This window comes from Ambystoma mexicanum, chromosome 14 (genome assembly GCF_040938575.1).
Source record: "Ambystoma mexicanum isolate Mex_15411 chromosome 14, UKY_AmexF1_1, whole genome shotgun sequence".
Classification (NCBI taxonomy): Eukaryota; Metazoa; Chordata; class Amphibia; order Caudata; family Ambystomatidae; genus Ambystoma; species Ambystoma mexicanum.
Genome location: NC_090940.1, coordinates 87,589,484 through 87,609,395, shown reverse-complemented (window position 1 = coordinate 87,609,395; position 19,912 = coordinate 87,589,484). Strand labels below are relative to the sequence as shown.

Below are 19,912 nucleotides of genomic sequence, written 5' to 3'. Positions count from 1 at the left end.
CAGTTCAGCCATTTGTCATCACAGTGCACGACCCTTCATAAACAATTCAGAAATCATCGAAGCGCCAACTATCCATTATAATCAATGCACGGCGGAGGAGAAAAACAAAGATGGTTATGGGTGGGCAACGGAGATGAGAACATGCTGGAGCATCCTTCTTCGCCAAGTGACATTCTTCCGTGGTATATGTGCTGTACGTGAAGGTAGAGATATACCAAACAGATTTCCAGTCCAATTAAAAGATACATTTGGCACAACCTCTTCCCTCTCATGGAACACTTCCCCCCCAGATTGACAGTGGGTCATGCTGCACGTGTCTTGACTGCCTGCACGGGTACAGTGCAGAACCCCATAGTATACACACGTGCACCGAAGAGACTCCTTTGCTGCCATGTGAACTGCAAGGTTTGCACTTCACATACAGTCATCTATGTGGACAGATGGAGGAAAGCAAGACATGGCAATGAGAGACTATTATAATGGGACTGTGAAGGAGACGAGGGAATGGATGGACAAAGGCAATGGCTCAAGGGCGCAACAAAGGGAGAGGGGTCAATGGGTGGAATAGCATGTTTAGGATACATTGGATAGTGCTGGTTAGATGGATGGATGGTAATTGCTTGACATTGATGTGTGGTTGGTAATGGTGTGGCATGATCTTAATGGCTTTGGATGGATGTCGGGATGGATGAATGAATCAATACAAATGCTTGGAATGGATGTATGGATGATGGATGAGTGGAAATAGAATGGGTGGTTGGATTTTCTATGGGACATATGGATTTTCTATGGGACAGATGGTAATGAAAAGCTTTCATGGATCGATGGATGGATGAATGGATGAATATATGGATGGATGCTTAGCAGTGGCTTAGAACAATAGACTGGGTGGATGGTAATGGTGATGGATGGTAATTGCTTGGAATGATGAGTGGGCGCTAATAGCTTGGGATGTTGGTAATGACGTTCAATGGATGGAGTATGGAAAGATGAATCAATGGTAATGGTTTGGAATGGATGGATGGAGGGGTGGTAATGGTTTGGAATGGATGGATGGAGGGGTGGTAATGGCTTGGAATGGATGGATGGAGGGGTGGTAATGGTTTGGAATGGATGGATGGATGGGTGGTAATGGTTTGGAATGGATGGATGGGGGGGTGGTAATGGTTTGGAATGGATGGATGGAGGGGTGGAAAGGATTTGGGTGGACCGACTGTTATAGGATGGATGGATGATTGCTTATTGGTGGTTTAAGATGAATGGACTGGATGGGTGCATGTAATAGTTTAGGATGGATGGATGGATGCATGGATTATAATGGATTAGGATGAACATATTAGATTGGCTGGGTGTGCAGATGAGTGGATTTTTTGCAAGCAGACTTGGGGGTTCATTTTAATCAAATGAGTAATATGGCGGCAGGAAGCCATTACGTGTTGACTTACATGTAGGCGGCTCCATGCTGCCTAATTTTCGTCATTTGCACAGCAGAGTGCAAACGTGCCGGGCAAAAGGTGGTGTACATGTGTGTATGCCGCCTTTTGCCCTGTACTTTTGCACTCTGCTGTGCAAAGTGAGAAAATGCTGCCAGCAGTGCTTACTTATAATTAATTACGAGCGGCGCTCACAATTACAATTAAACGCTGCTCGACATGCGTGCACATCGGAAGGGTTTAATTTCATTGTGAACACTGCATACAATGAACGCATGGTAAGCAGTGTTCACAAATACAAATAAACATGTTGGGCAGCCTTTAATTGTAATTGAACAGCCTTCCTGCCATGCGAGCAGGACAGGCAGCGTGTACATAGGATCCCTATGGGGGATGGGGAATCTCTACGGACCCCATAGAGATTACCAGCATTTGCACCGGCATGAAAATCCATGCCGGAGCAAATGCTGGAGCATTTGTATGGCGGATAGGAAGGTGAGGTGGCGGAAGCGCAAGTTGCGTTCCTCCCCTCCTCTCTGCCATATAAATACATGAAAATGGGCTGCTAAAGCCTTACTCCAGGGTTTTACACCTTTCGATCACGTTATGCCACTCACCAACATGAACCCCTTGTTTTATTTTTAGTTATGATGAAATCCATGGAACAGCTTCAAGAGCAGGAGAGCGGAACTGGAATCTCGTAAATCACCTGCAAACCTCAAGTAGATCCCATAGACTCTGCCACTATCAGCTCTTACATCATAAGACATTTAAAGACAACATTTAACAACTTCTGCTGAAGAAGCTACATTGTTTCCCAGCGCTTGGTTTGCCTAATACATTATGCAATCTGCTATCTGAAGGAACAAGACATCAAATTGTATAGCTGCTTTTCAAAACCTGGACGCCCATCTAAACCAGATAAACAATGAGAGCTTGTCTGATGGTCACAGAACAGCTTGCATCTACTGGAATGAACGCCATTGCCTCCTTGCCAGTGCATGTGGGCCTCAAAGTGTGGGTCTGAATAACAGAAGGTACCTTATTCGAAGGGGCTCCACTCTCCACAAGGACCTTGCCCGTACACCTGCTCCTCCAGCTTCATAGTTCACCTTCCTGAAAACAAATTTAAATGGTTTGCTTAATGAATGTACATTGGTTTTCACCACAACCCGAGCCTGCAACCCTCAGTGCTTTAGGCAACTACTGTCACACACATTCCTCTATGCCACACCATCGTTGGACCGCGTCATACCAGCAGCCTTATATAGCGCCTGCCAGTTGATAAGCCTCTTGCACCACCTTGCATTAGGCCTCCTACTTCTAAGGCTGAAAACCAGAAGATCGACGTGTGCGACCTGCATGTGCTGGTCAGAGATGGTGGAGCAATAGAGCCCCTCTTGCCAACCGATGGGCATTTCCCCTCTTGAGGCAGACCAGTACACAGTATCCTGAAGGTAGGCAATGACCGAAGCACGTTCACTTTGCTCAATGCTCTGCCTCTTGTGAAACCGCATCTCCAACATAGCCCCCAGCTCTACTTTTGCTTTGTTTTCAAAATGCAGCTGTGTCCGTCCCAGGACTTTTCAATATGGTTCCTCCGTTTGGCCAATTATAATTATTTGAAAGCATTCACTACCCTTCTCATATTGACACGTGTACCTGTGTCATTGCATGGCTTTGCTGCCCTTTCAGTCTCAGAACTCAGGAAATGCAATCAAACAAAAAATAATAATAATGTAAACAATAGTTTTAATTGGTTAGTCCTTAGTTGGATTTTTAGGGTCCTTGTAGCTGCCTGTACCCAGTAGTGTGTTGATGAATTGTCCACACAGGGGTGGTGTGTTGTAAAGAAAAGGTTGCCCATACACTGAGGGTTTCTTGGGTTGGTGCAGGAAAAATTGGGGTAAAATTTAAAAACGCTTGTAGAAATTATTACCACTTGTGTAAACTATTATGACAAGTGGAAGGTGGCTATTTTATTTTTTCCTATGTCATAGAGTATAGTTTATAAAAAAGTGCTGGTGGGGCTTCCTGTATATAATCAGGAGTGCCACTGACAAATGAGCCAGCTGTACTCAGATTTTTGGAAACCCCTACTTGTACTAGCGCAGATTACAGAGTTTCTATTTGTTCTCTGCGTCTAGCAACATATAGAGTATCAAGGAGATTACAAAGTCCCTTTTACAGTTTGACATCAAAGGGTAAATCCTTGGCCTTTTGTCCAGTTTATTGGTGATTCCTGGGCCAAGGGAAGGCCTACCGGTGTCAGTGGTAAAATGTAACGTAAACCACTTTCATTAGTGCCAGAAAGGTCAGGGAGCAGTGTATTTCTTTAAGGCTGCTCCAGTGTAAATTGAAAGAAGGCTGCTATGGAAGGTTGAAGGACCCCATCATTAAGATGGTTCTTCCCGCGTCTACACGATCAAGTCAAATTGTTAGCTCGGTCATTTGCCAGTGGCACTCCTGATTATATACAGGAAGCCCCACCAGCACTTTTTTATTCACGATACTCTATGACATAGGAAAAAATTAAATTGCCACCTTCCACTTGCCATAATAGTATACACATGTGGTAATTATTTCTACATGCATTTTTTAATTTTACCCAAATTTTTCCTGCACCAACCCAAGAACCCCTCAGTGTATGTGCAACCTTTTCTTTACAGCACACCGCCCCTGTGTGGACGATTCCACAACACACTACTGGGTACAGGCAGCTACGAGGACCCTAAAGAATCCAACTAAGGGCTAACCAATTAAAAATATTGTTTACATTATTATTATTTTTCGTTTGATTGCATTTCCTGAGTTTTTGATATGTGTGAAAACACTGAATACGGTACATCTCAGGTGCAGTACCCGACTCGGTCCAAGATATATGTTTACATTCAGTCTCAGAAGTCATCCATGCAGTGGGAGATCCTCAGCAACATACTCACTGTTTCCTAGTACACATTGCATCAAATGCAGCCTTTCACTTCTCCATTTCTATCTTCTCCCACTCACAAAAATGCTCCTCCCTCGGCTGTTACTAAATGTAAATTCAACCCACCTTTGGGCCCATTACCTAGACCAAGTCAACAACCAACTAGAAGCCCTCTCTTCTCCACTTGCTCAATTCATTGATCTTTCGTCTGCATTGAATTCAACTCTGCACTGTCCATCCACCTTCAATGATCACTACTCGGCCCGCTCCTTCACACCTACAGCCTGCATCCTCACCCATGGATCTCCCTCCCCATCCATCTGCTGAGGACAACATGGCATCCCAGCTAACAACGCCGGATCATAGACTGAACCCCACTCTGTTTGCTTCCTACAAGGACTGTCTACTGACCCTAACCACAGCTCACAACACAGCCAAATCCTTCTATTACACACATTTTGTTTCCACTCTCAGTTTCCACCCTCACTTCAGGCCATCTCCTCCACCCCTACGTCATTCTCCCCCCAGCTCATTTTCGTAACATTGCTCTCTATTTCACTTTTCCCTCATATCCCCCAACCGTCACTCTGCCAACACATCCTGTGCACCAATTGACCCATTCTCACCACAAATAGTTAATGAAGATGCACTTGTCACCGTTGCTCACCTCTCCATCTAATATAGCCTTTCTTTTTCAACTGGAACCTTCCCAGCCTGTAAGAAAACAGTCTCAGCCAAGAGTCATACCTCTCCTCAAGAAATCAAGTGTTGGCCTTCAACAACCTCTCATTCTACAGAGCTGTCTCTTCCCTACCCCACCACTCTAAAAACCTCTAGAGGGTGGGCTTCAATTGCATAGTCAACTATCTTGAAGTGCTCTCACTTTCTGACCCCCTCCAACTAGGATTCTAGTCCAAACACTCCACTGAGACTGCTTTCATCCACATTACAAATTCTCTTATCACTAACCACCACTCATCTCTCCTACATTGTCACCTCATCCTTCTTGACCTTTCTGCTGCATTCAACCCTGTGGATAATGCATTTGACACTGTGAATCGTCCCTGCTTACATCAAACACTTTCCAATCTTGGCTTCAAAGATACAGTACTCAAATGGATGTCTTATCTCTTTGACCTGACTGACCCTTCTCCAATGTATGGGACTCTAGCACCAACTCTATAACAGCTCCCCAAGTGGGCATTCCACAAGGACTAGTTCTAGGCCTACTTCCCTTACTCTTTACCCTATAAACCTCTCTCTCTGCAAACTCATTTCCTCATTTGGCTTTAATCATCACCTCCTTCTTGATGACACCAGGTTCTTCTTCTCCTTCCCCAACATCTCCTTTGAAATCTCTGAACACAAAACCAACTGCTTAGCCACCAGTGGTTGGCACAACACACCTCATGCTCAAATCCTCAATCCCTCTCCCTCCTTCCCTTCAGCTCTCTGGCCGGCCTCTCTTGGCCCTCTTCCTGCTCCCACCTGCAAGGCTAAAAACCTCGGGGTCATCTTCGACTCCACACTCTCCTTCTTTCCTCATATCTCCGACATCTCTAAGAAGTCACACTACCAGCTGCACCTCCTCAGAGATATTCTTCCTCTCATCTCCTTCCCCCAGAAGCTCACCGTCTCCAGAGCCCTGGTTCTCTCTAAGTTGGACTATTGCAACAGCCTCTATCTAAATCTGCCTGCCTCTACTCTCCACCCTCTGAAACTTATCCAAAACAGGACTGCGAGACTTGTCCTTGGCTTCAAGCCCAGGGATCATATCTCTCCAGGACTGAAATCTCTGCACTGGCTCCCAGTGGCTGCAAGGATTAAGTTCAAAACCCTCTGCATTAACCCTCTGCGGTCAAAGGCCTTGTGGGGCCTGGGGCCACATTACCTTCAAATCTCTCTTCCTAAATACCTTCCTTCTCGGGCTCTTCGCTCATCTGCCTCCAACTCCCTCAGGGTTAGACGCTTCTCCAAGCAACGAGTTGGTGGTCGATCTCTCTCCTCGGCTGGAGCCTCCCTCTGGAACAGCCTTCCTGCCTCCCTGAAACTTGAGGAGAACCATATCCGGTTCCAGAAACAGCTCAAAACCTTCCTCTTTGCTTCTGCTTTCTCTGCCTCTCCCCTCTGCTGAAATTCCTGCTGATTCTGCACTGGTTACCTGGCCACCCTTTCTGATCTTTGGCCAGGTCCCACCTTTGCACACCTCCCCAGCCTCACTGCCAACCCCCTGCACTTAGGGACTGGTTCTGTATCCCTTCAGTCCCCTTCCAGCACTTATGTCTGCTCTTACCTTGCACTTACCACCATCAGGCCGTTTTATTTATCGTATTTATTCTTCTTTCCCATGTACTGCACTTTCCCCTTTCCCTTCCCCCTGGCACTCTTCCCTTTGTCCCTACCCTCGCAACGATCTGAATGACACCTGGCCTAGTAGGATCGTTATCTGTCTTACACTGTTTTCCCCTCCCTTGCCTCATCGCGCCTTGAAACACTTGTGCAAAGGCGCGTTATAAATGCCATATCATATCATATCATATCATATCAAAGATGTAAGTAATCTTTCTCCCTCTCTTACATGCCAACCCCACTCTCCTATCTCTTTCCCCCTGACTTCTTCACCCCCCTGTAAACCCTTTGGGTTCTCTTTGATAATGACCTTAAACTCTTCATCACAGTCATTGCCACTGCAGCCAGACTCAGTCCACTTAACATTAGAACAAGTCACCCCCATCTGATGCACCACTCTACATTTGTGCTCAGCCAACAGGACTACTGAGCAAGTCAACTTCTTAGTTGACTTGTCTACTCCTTTGTTCCCGTAAGAAAAAGTCCTCAACTAAACCAGGCTCAAATTCCACCTCCTGGCAATGGAAGACCACCAAAACCATCCAACCTCATATCCAAACTAACCACCTGACCCACCTCTCCTGCATTCTGCCCTCAGTTCATTTTGTATGTGTGAAAATACTGGACTCAGACTGTCCATGTTAAAAATATTGTTATGTACTATAGTGGTCCCTGATGAATGTTCACACTCTTGCCCTTTCAACACCCAATATATACCACTCAATCATGCAATGCTCTTTTGTAAAGGTACTGTAATGAATTCAATGGTATCATTACTCCCTTTCCGGCAGTGATCTCCCCCCATGTGGCCAGTGGACGATAGCCGCTACCTGATCCTGACCCTGGGGGCAGCTACATGAAGGAAGATCACATGGGGGAGACAACCTCCGGGAGGGAGTGGTGATGTCCAAGGATGAGACATATTATCCCCCTTTCCCCAAACAGGATGAATCTCCCATTCATAACATCTTAATAGCCTATTGTGGTTCCTTCCTTGCCTCCCCAAAGGAGAGTGTTGAATTTCTCTCAAACAAATCCCCAAAACAGTTCTCAAACATTGACTTGCCCTCAGAACATGCTGAAACCAAACCTACAATGTTTTCATGCAAGTTGGTAAAAAGAAAGTTCCCTTCCCAGAAACCCCTTAACGCTGCGACAAAGAAGAGGAATGTAGGAATTCAGATTAGAGCAATCCTCGAGCAAAGGCAGCACTCTAGTTGTTGTGAGCATACATCTGTGCCCTGGACATTTTTGGACGTTTAAAAAAAAAAATCAGAAGAAGAAATGGCCGACTGCTGGAGGGAGCTGGCTGCAGATCTTCAAGAGACCAGAGAAATGAAAGAAGCATGTTGGTGTGAACCGGCTCATGCAGTGAGCAGAACGGGAAGACACAGAGAAGCCTTCACGTTGGAATGCTAAAAGCTAGAACAGTGCTCTTGGGTGTTCGCCGGTGGAAGAACGCAAAGAGCTTACCAGGAAGCCTTGAGAAGAGGAGAAGCCCAGCCAGCACCACGAGAGATGTGGAAATCAAAAACTGAGCAGCGTGAAGGAGAGAGAATCTAGCGACTGACCTCAGCAAGCCAGAGGAAGAGCCGGAGATGTTATAATGAGCCGTTGAGTCCTCGCTGGGATAAAGGGAGCACCAGGGCGTTTTGGCAAACATGCTGTATGTTAAACATTGAACAATGCAAGTTGGATAAAGAGAGCAAATCACTTCTTGATACTGAAAGTAAGAAGTTAAAAGCATGTTTGCCTCAAGAGAGAATCTTAAATGGGCAATGCACATTAACCCGTAGTGCTAAGGTGGTGAATGAGTGGAATTGTGGGCAAGTATGAGCAAAACACTAATGCGGAAATAAAGTATGAAACAAAGAGATTGGCCAAGAGAGTTAATGTGATAACTATCTAAGTGGAGTCACAGAAACAGACCATTACAAGACACCCAGGCAGGAGAGCATACCAGGCAGTTGCATGTGTGTGTTTCAAAAAGCACTGGCAGGAATGAATACCAGGCAATGCCAAGTGTGCGGAACTAGAGAAAGAGAGAAACCCTAGCAGGAGAGTACTTTTAAAACATTTTTATTTGAAGTGGCACCTGATCCTTCAATAAATACAAATAAATACAGTGCAACAAATCCCTTTGCAACATAGTGCACAATTCATTTTATTTTGGCGTTTTGTAATATTCCAGATTGCTGGGAAATCACGTCAAAGTGGAGGGCACAAGGAAATATTGCACACAGTGTTGACACAGTTTGAAGGACATGTGGAGGGAACAACTTAACAATTGTCTAAAGATGGGTTGTATCAACAGACTAGACAATACAGAGTATATGGTTCTAAGGTTCTTTATTTCTTCTCTTTTGATCTTCAGCTGGTTATCATCTGAATCAGATGTATAGAGACCCCACACTTAATCACCTTGCAATGCAGTTGTGTAGGTCGGCCCTGCTTCCTGCCCACACCATCGACTGTGTAGATAAATTCCACACCAAGACAAAACAAACAACCTTCTTGAAATGGTCAGGAGGGCTTGTCCTTCCCTACTTCACTGAATAATTACAAGAGTTGGGGCCTCTCACTTCCTCCCGAGTATGTGTCTGGAATCACAATGTTCAAGTCCAATAAAAAACGCTTCACATTGTGGACCTTCTTACATAGTTCATAAGGGTTCAGGTATACCCAGTCACTCTCAGTCTTCTGGTTCTCAATCTGAAATTTCTCTGGACTGTTTTTGATTAATGGTAGGATACGACCACCTCCTGTCCTCTTGCAGGTCCTGCAGACATCGCTGGGTTTCTGATATGAACTGCAAGGAAAACTGTAGTTTCTCTTTCACTTTTCAAAAGAGCCATCCGGGTTTAGTTGTCCCAGCTTCTGCAGTTGGGCTTAAGATGGCCATATCACCTCTTTCCTGTCCTGATTTCCTCCCTCTTCATCACCTCACTACTCTTCCTCTGAGCTTGCTCCTGTTTCTTCTCCTGCTGTGGGCTTAACCCATTCTGATCGGGGTCTATCCTCTGCCACCTGCATTGGGCTAAGATTGCCCTCCTTAGTAGATCGGCTAACTACACCGTACCAACCCCCCCTCCCCTACCTTGATGACTTTCTACTGCCTTTTCTTGGGATATTTTGCCTACTATATCCAGATTACCTCCTCCTACCACTAGTTGATCTCTCCATGCTTCCACTGTCCTGATGTCCTCATGCCACCTCCTAACATTTACCTCCTTCCATGGCCTGGTGTTGTCATCCTATCACCTCCTAATGTCTCTCTCCTGCCACTTCCTAGTATCTCTTCTCCCTCTCTTGCCTCCTGGCACCTTTGCTCCCTTTTCTTTCTTTCCAAACTGCTTTCAGAGATGCCATCTTTATGCGCCAGCTTAGACCAAACTCCTGCTGCAACCTACTCCTAACGCCCACACCTCTCCTTCCTTGCAAGTGCCTATTATATATTGTTGACTTCCTTCTTGGGTCCGGTCTGAGTGGAAGTGTGTGTACCTGTGTATAATTGTGGTTCCTGTTAGGTGATTGGTGATCATATAATTACTTTTCCCCCTGAGGTGTAGCATTTGACCCTGCACGGGATTCGCAAAGAGCGCGGGCCGTGCCTTTAAAAAGCTGGTCCATCATTTAGGATTCCCCGTTTGCATGAGTTGGTGCATGCGCATCGGTATTCCTGTCCCCAAAGAGCCACATTTCCGAACCTCGACAGAGCCGCGGCAGCAGTGGGACACTTTAGAGCAATGTAAGTTCCTCAAGGTTGATATTGTAACTTTGGTGAAAGTCTGCATTGGGGAGTGGGCGTCACAGCTCGCACAAGGTTGTGGGTCTTGTGGCAAGGCCCTTAAATGATCAGTAGCATTTTGATTCTGCATGTGACTGGACCCCTGCCCAGCAGTGAGTGCTAAATGAGGGTGACCTGGGGACTATCTCCATATCACCCAAACTGGATTTAGGTACCATTGCAAAGCAGCATTAAAAATATATAGATTAATTTACAGTTAAAGCAATGAGATGTAAATCACTACCAGTAGTTAACACAAGTACATGCACACGTTGGGTGTAATTACAGTCAGCAGTGGGGGAAGGAGAGAGCTGAGTAGCTGAAAGGTCCAGCCCACTGACGACGCAGTGATAAGAGGTGATAGGATTTCTATAAGGACATTATACACATCTTTAAAGCTGAGCACCACAAGTATTGATTTCAAGTGTTAACAGGAATCTGCAGTTGATTCATGAAGCAGAGTGCCAGCCCAAACAAGAAATGACCACAGGTCCATGGGGACATCAATAACAGAGATGCAGATGTGACCACAGGTCCATGGGGACATCAATAACAGAGATGCAGATTTGACCACAGGTCCATGGGGACATCCATAACAGAGATGCAGATTTGACCACAGGTCCATGGGGACATCCATAACAGAGATGCAGATTGTCATGGTGGAGGTGGGAGGCATTAAGTGAAGCCAAAGTTAAGCAAGTGGGTTTTTAGTTTGAAGCGAACATTGTGATATGAGGTTTCATACACGGCATTCAAAGGAGAAGTTTCTAATGTTTAGAGCCAAGCCCTGCAAAGGATTGGCCTCCATGTCTATTTCTGTGTGGACTATGTAGTTAACGGGCACTTGGGGACAGAAGGCGCACACCAGTGTAAGAGTAATCTATACAGTCAAACATAGTACATTTAGCCAAAACCTGGGTGGGAGGGGTGAGGGGGGAGTGGGCCATCCCTGGCACAACACAAGGCTGGCTAATATGAAATGAAGAAAATAAGAGTCCTAGATTTCAGGATCGTTGCGCCCCCTGCACACCACCATACTGAGAACAGTCAACTATAGACAACAATATCAATAGGGTTTTCTTTAAGAGAAAAAGGTTACATAAAGCACAAGTGTCCAATAGACATTTGCATTTTCTTTTTTTAATCAAAAAAATAATGTCATCCAAAGTTGGATTCAGAGCTCCACACGTTTCGGGTAAACACCCTTCTTTAGGAGCGGGTTATATACATCATAGTTCCACAAACTTAGTCATCACCTAGAAAACAAGAGGGATATTGGGAAGATTATCTAACTGATATTCAATTAAGCTGTCAAAAGATAATCAGATATATAGGCAGTATATTCTCCCTATATTTCCTAATGATAGACTTCTATTCTCTCTCTTTTGCTCCATATAGAGAGAGACTGCGCACTTGATTTTATGGGGGTATCAAGCACTGACCTGGTATCAAACTTTAAGAAGACACTATCTGTGTATTGAGCGCCTCCTGGAATAGGAGGTAAGGTTTTGCGCCTGATTCATCATTCCTGTACTGATCTCGACATTTACTGTAGGATTGAATCTAGGTCCAAAACATTGATTCCACTTTCCCCTTCTGTCTTTATAGTGTAAACATTAGACTTCGCTCACTCAATGAGCACCATCTACTGGCACCTGTAATAAGAGGTCCACTAAAAACCTGGGCTCAGAAAATCCAGGGGAATTAATACTCTGTACTATGGGAGAATATATTGCCTATATATCTAATTATCTATTGACAGCTTCATTGAATATCAAGGAACAAAATGCATAACTTTTTTCATGAGGGACACATGGCAGTGATTGGAGGCATCTTTAAGGTTCTTGACTATGGTAAGAACGTTGCTGATGCTGGACTGTCAGGTGGGTTTGGTTGACCTTATCTTGGAATGCCAAATCAAGCTCCTGGGCGAGAGAAGATGTGGCAAGGGAGAGACATTGAATGGGTATGGCCAAGGTTGCTTAGATCTTGAAGACCTCAGAGGCGGTGTTCAGCCTGGATGAAATGATTCTGGCAACAGCTTCTCTATTTTGTTTCAATGGTGTAATGATATCAACGGTTTAAAGTTTTGCAGGTTAGTTTATCAACCGAGGAGCGGGATTTTGATCAGCTGTGTTCTGTCTTCCTAATTTCCCCCTTCATCTGAGTGAGGTTATAGTCAAATAGTTGGCCTGCTTGATTAATCAGTAGTTTGGCAACGAGTAAGGGAAAGGTCCAATGTGAGCACAACTTGTCGAGGTTGTCGAGAGGTGTACCTGGATGTACAGCAGTTATGAGTCATGTCTGCTTGTGTTTCAAATTAGGACTTGGTAAGGAGCTTGCAAGGTCTGCATAGCAGTTTGAGCATTGGGCATGTGAGGAAGAGGCAGGGATGAGTGAATGTTCCAGTCATTAAACAAGAGATGATGCTCAAGGCCCAGGAGGAGTATGTGATGCATGCAGCCCATGGAAAAGTTCAAGCTGTACAGCACATCTAGCCAATGATAATCCTGGGGAGGTCCTCTGGAAACCCACAACCAGAGACCTATAGATTGAGCATGAACCAGGAGAAGGCACCTGGAAGACTGCGGTCTGGGCAGTCCACCCAGATATCCAGGTAAACAAGCACGGAAATGAAGTTAACGTTGATTTGTAAGGCAGACAGAAGCATGCCCCATTCAGAAAAGAAGGAAAGGACTGATCCCAGGAGGTTAATGTGTGGTTACAGTTGATCAGCAGTTTGCCAAATGCTTTCTTAAAAGAGCAGGTAGCAGAGGTTTGGATGGTATGAATGATGACATTTAAAAGCCCATCAAACGACCCACAGGTTCGTTGTCTGGCCCCCCTCTTTTTAAATAAAGGGTGAGCCTTTTAACCTGGAAATATAATACCATTATCAAATTGAATCATAATGTAAAGTTCTTATGGATGATGAGAACGTTGAATTATGGATGTGCAACAGAAGAGTTTTTACGTTGACGTCCTGACTGTTCCCTTTGTTCGTTTTATAGAGGCAGGGAAACCCCTAATAGCTATAGGGAAATATTAACAAAGTTACTCACCGTAGTGACTACCTTACTCCTAGTCCATAGTCCCCTTTCCTCCATCCTTTTGGGACATTCTGTCCTGTGGGATGGGACCGGAGCACTTTTGTAAAAAAGCATCAAATTGAAAATGTGTCCTTCTTCTCTTTTTATACGGGGTACCGCACACGGCCATAACCCCGCACTCCTTAGCTCTGCCCGCGCATCGCCCTCCAGTCATTTTCTATCGCCGGGTCTGAGACCATTTAAGCAATAATAGAGGATACTTATTAGAGGGGACGGTGGGCGGACGTATGGGGAAAGGGGACTATGGACTAGGAGTAAGATAGTCACTACGGTGAGTAACTTTGTTATACTACTACGTTCCGTCCCTTTTCCTCCATACTTTTGGGAGATTACCAAGCATTCCTCACAGGAAATACGGCTGGATGGAACTTCCTTACCGAAAAAGGTTTTAAGAACAGCCTGGCCGAATCGAGCATCGGCGCTGGAGCCCAGCTCTAAGCAGTAATGATTACCAAAAGCTGGTGGGAAAGCCCACGTAGCTGCATTGGCAACGGTTTGATGTGCTTACAGAGCGACCAATAGGAGGCAATGAGGGGAAAGCATAAGCTTTCATGTTGACCCACAAATTGCAAAGAGGACCACCTCTAGCGTGCCCCATTGCTGGAAAAGTGTTAGGCGATCCTCTGCACACCGATACACTGCACACCAGAACACTGCTCACATTTCCCCAACACCTCCCTCCAGGTTTCGAGGCTCATGTGATTCGGTTTACCCAAAGGACCGAAAGCTCCGTACCAGGTATGGTGTACGGGCTCGATTGCAACCCTTCCTGCATTGGCAGTTGCCATGGAGAACATATAGCAGAAGGGGCAGCGTTACATCTCCACGCCGATCACATGATCCAGAGTGGCGTTCCTCACGTGACCTTGGTGGACGTCACATGACCCTGAAACACACAGTATATAAGGCTTGAGACACGGAACACTCATTGCTTCTCAGCTGTCTTCAGACCCTGTTTGGCGTTACGTTTTGCTTTGCTGTTACCTTGATCTTGGAACTCTATCTTGGACTCCTTTGGATTACCCCTTTGTACCTTTGCTTGGAACTGATTACCTGTTGCCGGATTTTGGACCCGACCCTGATTTGCCTTTGGATCATCCCTTGGTATCTTGCTGAACTTCTATGCCATTTCCCTTTTGGGAGTCAAGTCACGCCTACAGTCCTACAGGTGGCTTCTCCTGCATCCACGATTGTTCTAGGGACCGCCTCATCTGAGTCTCGAACCTCCCTCCTAGGTCACCTGGGTTTTCCTAATACCATATAGGTAAGGCTATTCAGATCCTTTGGTTAATGTGATACATTGTAATTGCCTGGTACTTAACCTCGTTCTTTTTAACAGCAGCATCGGTGTTCCAGAGGTTCCGTGGATCCGGGAAGTAACATCTCCCACCTGTGGTCCCAAAGGTCGCACAGCGGGTTTCTTTCAGTTCCCCTGTGCGTCACTTGAGGACGGAGGTATCAACGGTCTACAGGACACTCAAGTCAGAACAGACTGAGAAGCCGTATAGTCGTGTTAGATAATGCAGGGATCCACGGAAGAACCCATAGCTGCTTTAGTTCAGGCAATTACGGTATTAAGGGCAGATATGGCCGCCGCGAATACGGTGATTCACCAAAGATTAGATTCCATACAGAGTGTTCAGCATTCTCTTCCTGCAGACCCTGAATTCGGGGATGCTAGCACTTCAACCACACCTCCTCCCTTGGCAAATACCCCAGCTCCAACTCCGGTGGTCCTCCCAAACCCTTCCCCCCTGGCCGCTCCTGAACGTTATCAAGGTGACCCCAAGAAATTCAGGACCTTCATCAACCAGTGCAAATTACATTTCTTGTGCAGACCTCTGGCCTTTCCTAATTCTACTGCTAAAGCCGCCTTTGCCCTTTCACATTTGGCCAGGACTGCTGCCGCTTGGGCTAATCCTTTATTGGAGAATAATAGCCCGGTTCTTTATGATTTTGATTTGTTAATCCTAGAAATGTCTTGAGTATTTGATACCAGACACAAGGCACAGTCTAGGGATTTGGAGTTAGAACTAACTCAGGGCAGAGGGACTTTGATAGATTACATCACCCGGTTTAATCAATTGGTTGCCGAGACATCATGGCCAGAAAGCAAGCGGGCAGTTATCTTTTATAGGGGGTTGAATAACACAATGAAAGATGCTTTAGCAGTGATTCCTTCCATGCCCACTCAGTATCAGGAACTAGTGGATCTCGCTCTGCAGGTAGATGCACGGCGTTCAGAGCGCAGAGCTGAGTTGGGGGTTTCTTCCCACCCTACAGTTGTCAGTACCCCTGCTTCCAGTACTGAAGAACCTATGCAAGTAGGAGGGTTACATAGCCCTATTACAACATCTGAGAGAGAACGTAGAAGGGTGGATAATGCATGTTTTTATTGTGGCACCATGGGACATTATGTGAAGGAATGTACTCGACGTCCCAAGAAGAGTCAGGTTTTTCGGACAGCTCGACCTTAGATCCGGAGACCAGGTCGAGTGTTCAGTCTTCATCTCCGGGTACTTCTCTTGCCTTTGCTCGTGTCCAGCCCATCTCTGTACTGGCTACTCTTTGTCCCTCCACAGGTATTTCTCATGCAGTCACGATCATCATTGACTCAGGTGCCACTGGGAACTACATAGACATTGCGTTAGCCCATTCCCTCAATCTACCTTTAGTGATAAAAACCCGACCTGAACCTGTTCAGGCCGTAGATGGCACTGCACTAGTCTCTGGTCCTGTTAGACACCAAACTGCACCTCTATTGTTGACCATACAAGACAATCACACAGAGACGTTAAGTTTTGACTTGATTACCACACCTCAATTCGGTATCATATTAGGAATACCGTGGTTACGTGAACACAATCCTTTGATTAATTGGCAATCAGGCACAGTGCTCTTCGAGTCTGAGATTTGTCAGAACTATTGTCTCCCAACCCATCAAGCAACCGATACTCCTTCTCGGGCCTTGGGAGCTCTAGCTCAACTCACGCTGAATGATGAAGGATCAGAGGTTGTGAATACCCATACCGTTGAGGGGGGTGGTGTCAGGGATTCCATCTGAGTATAAAGCATTCGAATCAGTTTTCGATCGCGGTTCTTCCGAGGTACTACCTCCACATAGACCATATGATTGCCCAATTGAATTAATCCCTGATTCCACCATTCCTTCGGGCAGGATTTATTCCTTGTCTCCCTCGGAAGAGCAAGCATTGAAACAGTATGTACAGAACGCCCTACGATTAGGACACATCCGCCCCTCTACTTCACCAGCTGCAAGCCCTATATTTTTTGTACCTAAGAAAGAGGGGGATTTACGTCCTTGTGTGGATTATCGGCGTCTTAATGCTATCACGAAAAAGGATAGATATCCAATTCCGTTAATCACACCCCTGCTGGATCATTTATCTCATGCTTCTATTTTCACCAAGCTGGATCTTCGCGGCGCATACAATCTAGTGCGCGTTCGCGAAGGCGATGAGTGGAAAACTGCTTTTTGTACCCATTATGGCCTGTATGAATATCTGGTCATGCCCTTCGGCCTATGTAATGCCCCAGCAACATTCCAGCGTTTTATGAATGACATATTCAGGGACATTCTGGATGTATACATGGTTGTTTATTTGGACGACATATTGATCTTTTCACGAAATCTTGATGACCATGTAAAGCATGTCCGAGAAGTATTATCCCGTCTGAGGGAACATTCCCTATTTGCCAAACCCGAGAAATGTCAGTTCCATAAAACGTCTGTTGAATTTCTGGGATTCCACATTACCCCTGGGGCATTATCCATGAACGAATCCAAGGTTAAGGCAGTCCTAGATTGGCCAGTTCCTCAAACACTCAAGTCCTTGCAGGCCTTTTTGGGCTTCGCCAACTTTTATAGGCGTTTTATTTCCTCCTTTTCCACAATTGTTGCCCCACTCACGGCTCTGACCAGCCCTCAGGTACCCTATCGATGGCAGAGGGAACATCAGGAATCTTTTGACGCTTTGAAAACCGCTTTCACTACCGCACCGGTGCTCAAGCACCCCAATCCCGATCTTCCGTTCATAGTTGAGGCGGATGCCTCTTCTTTTGCTCTTGGTGCGGTATTGTCTCAGACATGTCCTACAACAGGCAAATTGCATCCGGTGGCATACCATTCCCGTAAGTTCTCCAATACGGAGACCCATTATACCGTAACGGAGAAGGAACTCCTGGCTGTCATGGATGCCTTTCGTGTCTGGCGCCATCATCTTCTGGGGGCTAAGCATCCAATCACTGTATACTCAGATCATCGAAATCTACAGGATCTGGCCTCATTGAAGTGCATCAATAGCAGACAGGTCCGGTGGCATCTCTTCTTTTCCGCTTTTGATTTCCATATTATGCATCGTCCTGGAACCTCACATGGAAAAGCGGACGCCTTGTCAAATTCCCCGGGTGGGGTCGAGTTGCCAACCTTCCCTGACACTGTTCTCGGAAAGAGTCATGTGATTTGTCTCTGCACTCCCTCTTTGTCATTGTTAGATTCTGTACGATCTTGGACTAGCAATCATTCCGACCAATTGCGGGATTGGGACCCCGTTTATTCTGATGGTTTGCCTTTCATGCATGAACGTCTGTTTTTTCCCACACCTGACACTCGTAACTTGGCCCTTGAGTGGTCGTATGATGCTCCCTTCAATGCCCATCCCGGTCAAGAGCGCACTTTGGATCTCCTAAAGCGCTGGTGTTGGTGGCCTTCTATGAAGCGCGATGTGGAATGCTATGTCAATTAATGCGCTATTTGTGCTCAGGCTAAACATCGAAGAGGACGACCGGTTGGGCTGCTGCTTCCGCTTCTGGTACCTCCAAGACTTTGGCATACATTGACAATGGATTTCGTAACCGATCTCCCCAAGGTACAAGGTTTTGACACCATCTGGGTGGTGGTGGACACGTTCACAAAAATGGCTCGTTTTGTTCCTTGTAAGGGTATTCCTTCGGCCCCGGTCTTGGCAGACTTGTTTTTTGAGCATGTGTTCGTGTTATTTGGACTCCCTTCGGTCATTGTATCCGATCGAGGGTCACAGTTCACCTCTCGTTTTTGGAGGTCCTTGACTAAATTATTGGGCATCGATACCAGGTATTCTTCGGCCTATCATCCTGAGACCGATGGGCAGACCGAAAGGACGAATCAATCTATGGAGCAGTATCTTCGGTGTCTTATATTGCAACAACAGACCTCCTGGTTGACCGCTTTACGGCTTGCTGAGTTCGCATACAATAACGCGGCTCTTTCTGCTACAGGTTTTTCTCCATTCTACGCCCTCTACGGTCAACACCCCAAGGTCTTGCCTGTCCCTGATGCTTCTGTTTCTTCGAATCCTGCGGCCACGGCTTGTCTTAGGGATCTGTCTGCTGTTCATGCTAGTACTGTGGTCCATCTTACTGAAGCAAAGGCTTCTATGAAGGCTCGTGTTGACGGCAAGCGTCTGGCTGCTCCTCCCCTGGTGGTGGGTTCTAGGGTGTGGTTGTCTTCACGTCACCTTCGCCTAGTGGGTTGCCGGAAACTGCTACCTCATTTCGTTGGCCCGTATGTGATCTCTCAGGTTGTGAATCCGGTGGCTTTTCGTCTAGTTCTCCCAAGTTCTTGGCGTATCCATCCTGTATTTCATGTCTCTCTCCTCAAACCTTGTCCTGATTCTTCCCGCCTCCGGGCCCCTGTTGCTCCGGTGTCCCTGGCCTCTCCTGATGTTTTTGAAGTGTCGGCCATTTTGGGTTCCCATTGGTTTAGGGGTAGGCTCCAGTATTTAGTGGATTGGAAGGGCTACGGACCGGAGGAGCGTTCTTGGGTTTCCGCCTTGGATCTTGACGCCCCTCGGTTGGTAGCTCGCTTCCATAGGGATCACCCGTCCTGCCTACGGGGTCGTGGGCCGTTGGGGGGGGGGGCTATGTTAGGCGATCCTCTGCACACCGATCCACTGCACACCAGAACACTGCTCACATTTCCCCAACACCTCCCTCCAGGTTTCGAGGCTCATGTGATTCGGTTTACCCAAAGGACCGAAAGCTCCGTACCAGGTATGGTGTACGGGCTCGATTGCAACCCTTCCTGCATTGGCAGTTGCCATGGAGAACATATAGCAGAAGGGGCGGCGTTACATCTTCACGCCGATCACGTGATCCAGAGTGGCGTTCCTCACGTGACCTTGGTGGATGTCATATGACCCTGAAACGCACAGTATATAAGGCTTGAGACACGGAACACTCATTGCTTCTCAGCTGTCTTCAGACCCTGTTTGGCGTTACGTTTTGCTTTGCTGTTACCTTGATC

General features: G+C 46.3%; 1 protein-coding gene across 7 annotated transcripts in view; it reads right to left on the bottom strand.

Moving 5' to 3' along the window:
- The window catches only part of RYR3 (ryanodine receptor 3), a 1,751,462-nt gene that overhangs the window by 1,148,379 nt on the left and 583,171 nt on the right, over window positions 1-19,912 (bottom strand). For all 7 annotated transcript variants that reach the window (XM_069638568.1, XM_069638566.1, XM_069638573.1 and 4 more), the window contains one exon: window positions 2,475-2,549. In XM_069638568.1, coding sequence (XP_069494669.1) covers window positions 2,475-2,549 — 75 coding nt within the window. The remainder of the gene's footprint in view (window positions 1-2,474; window positions 2,550-19,912) is intronic.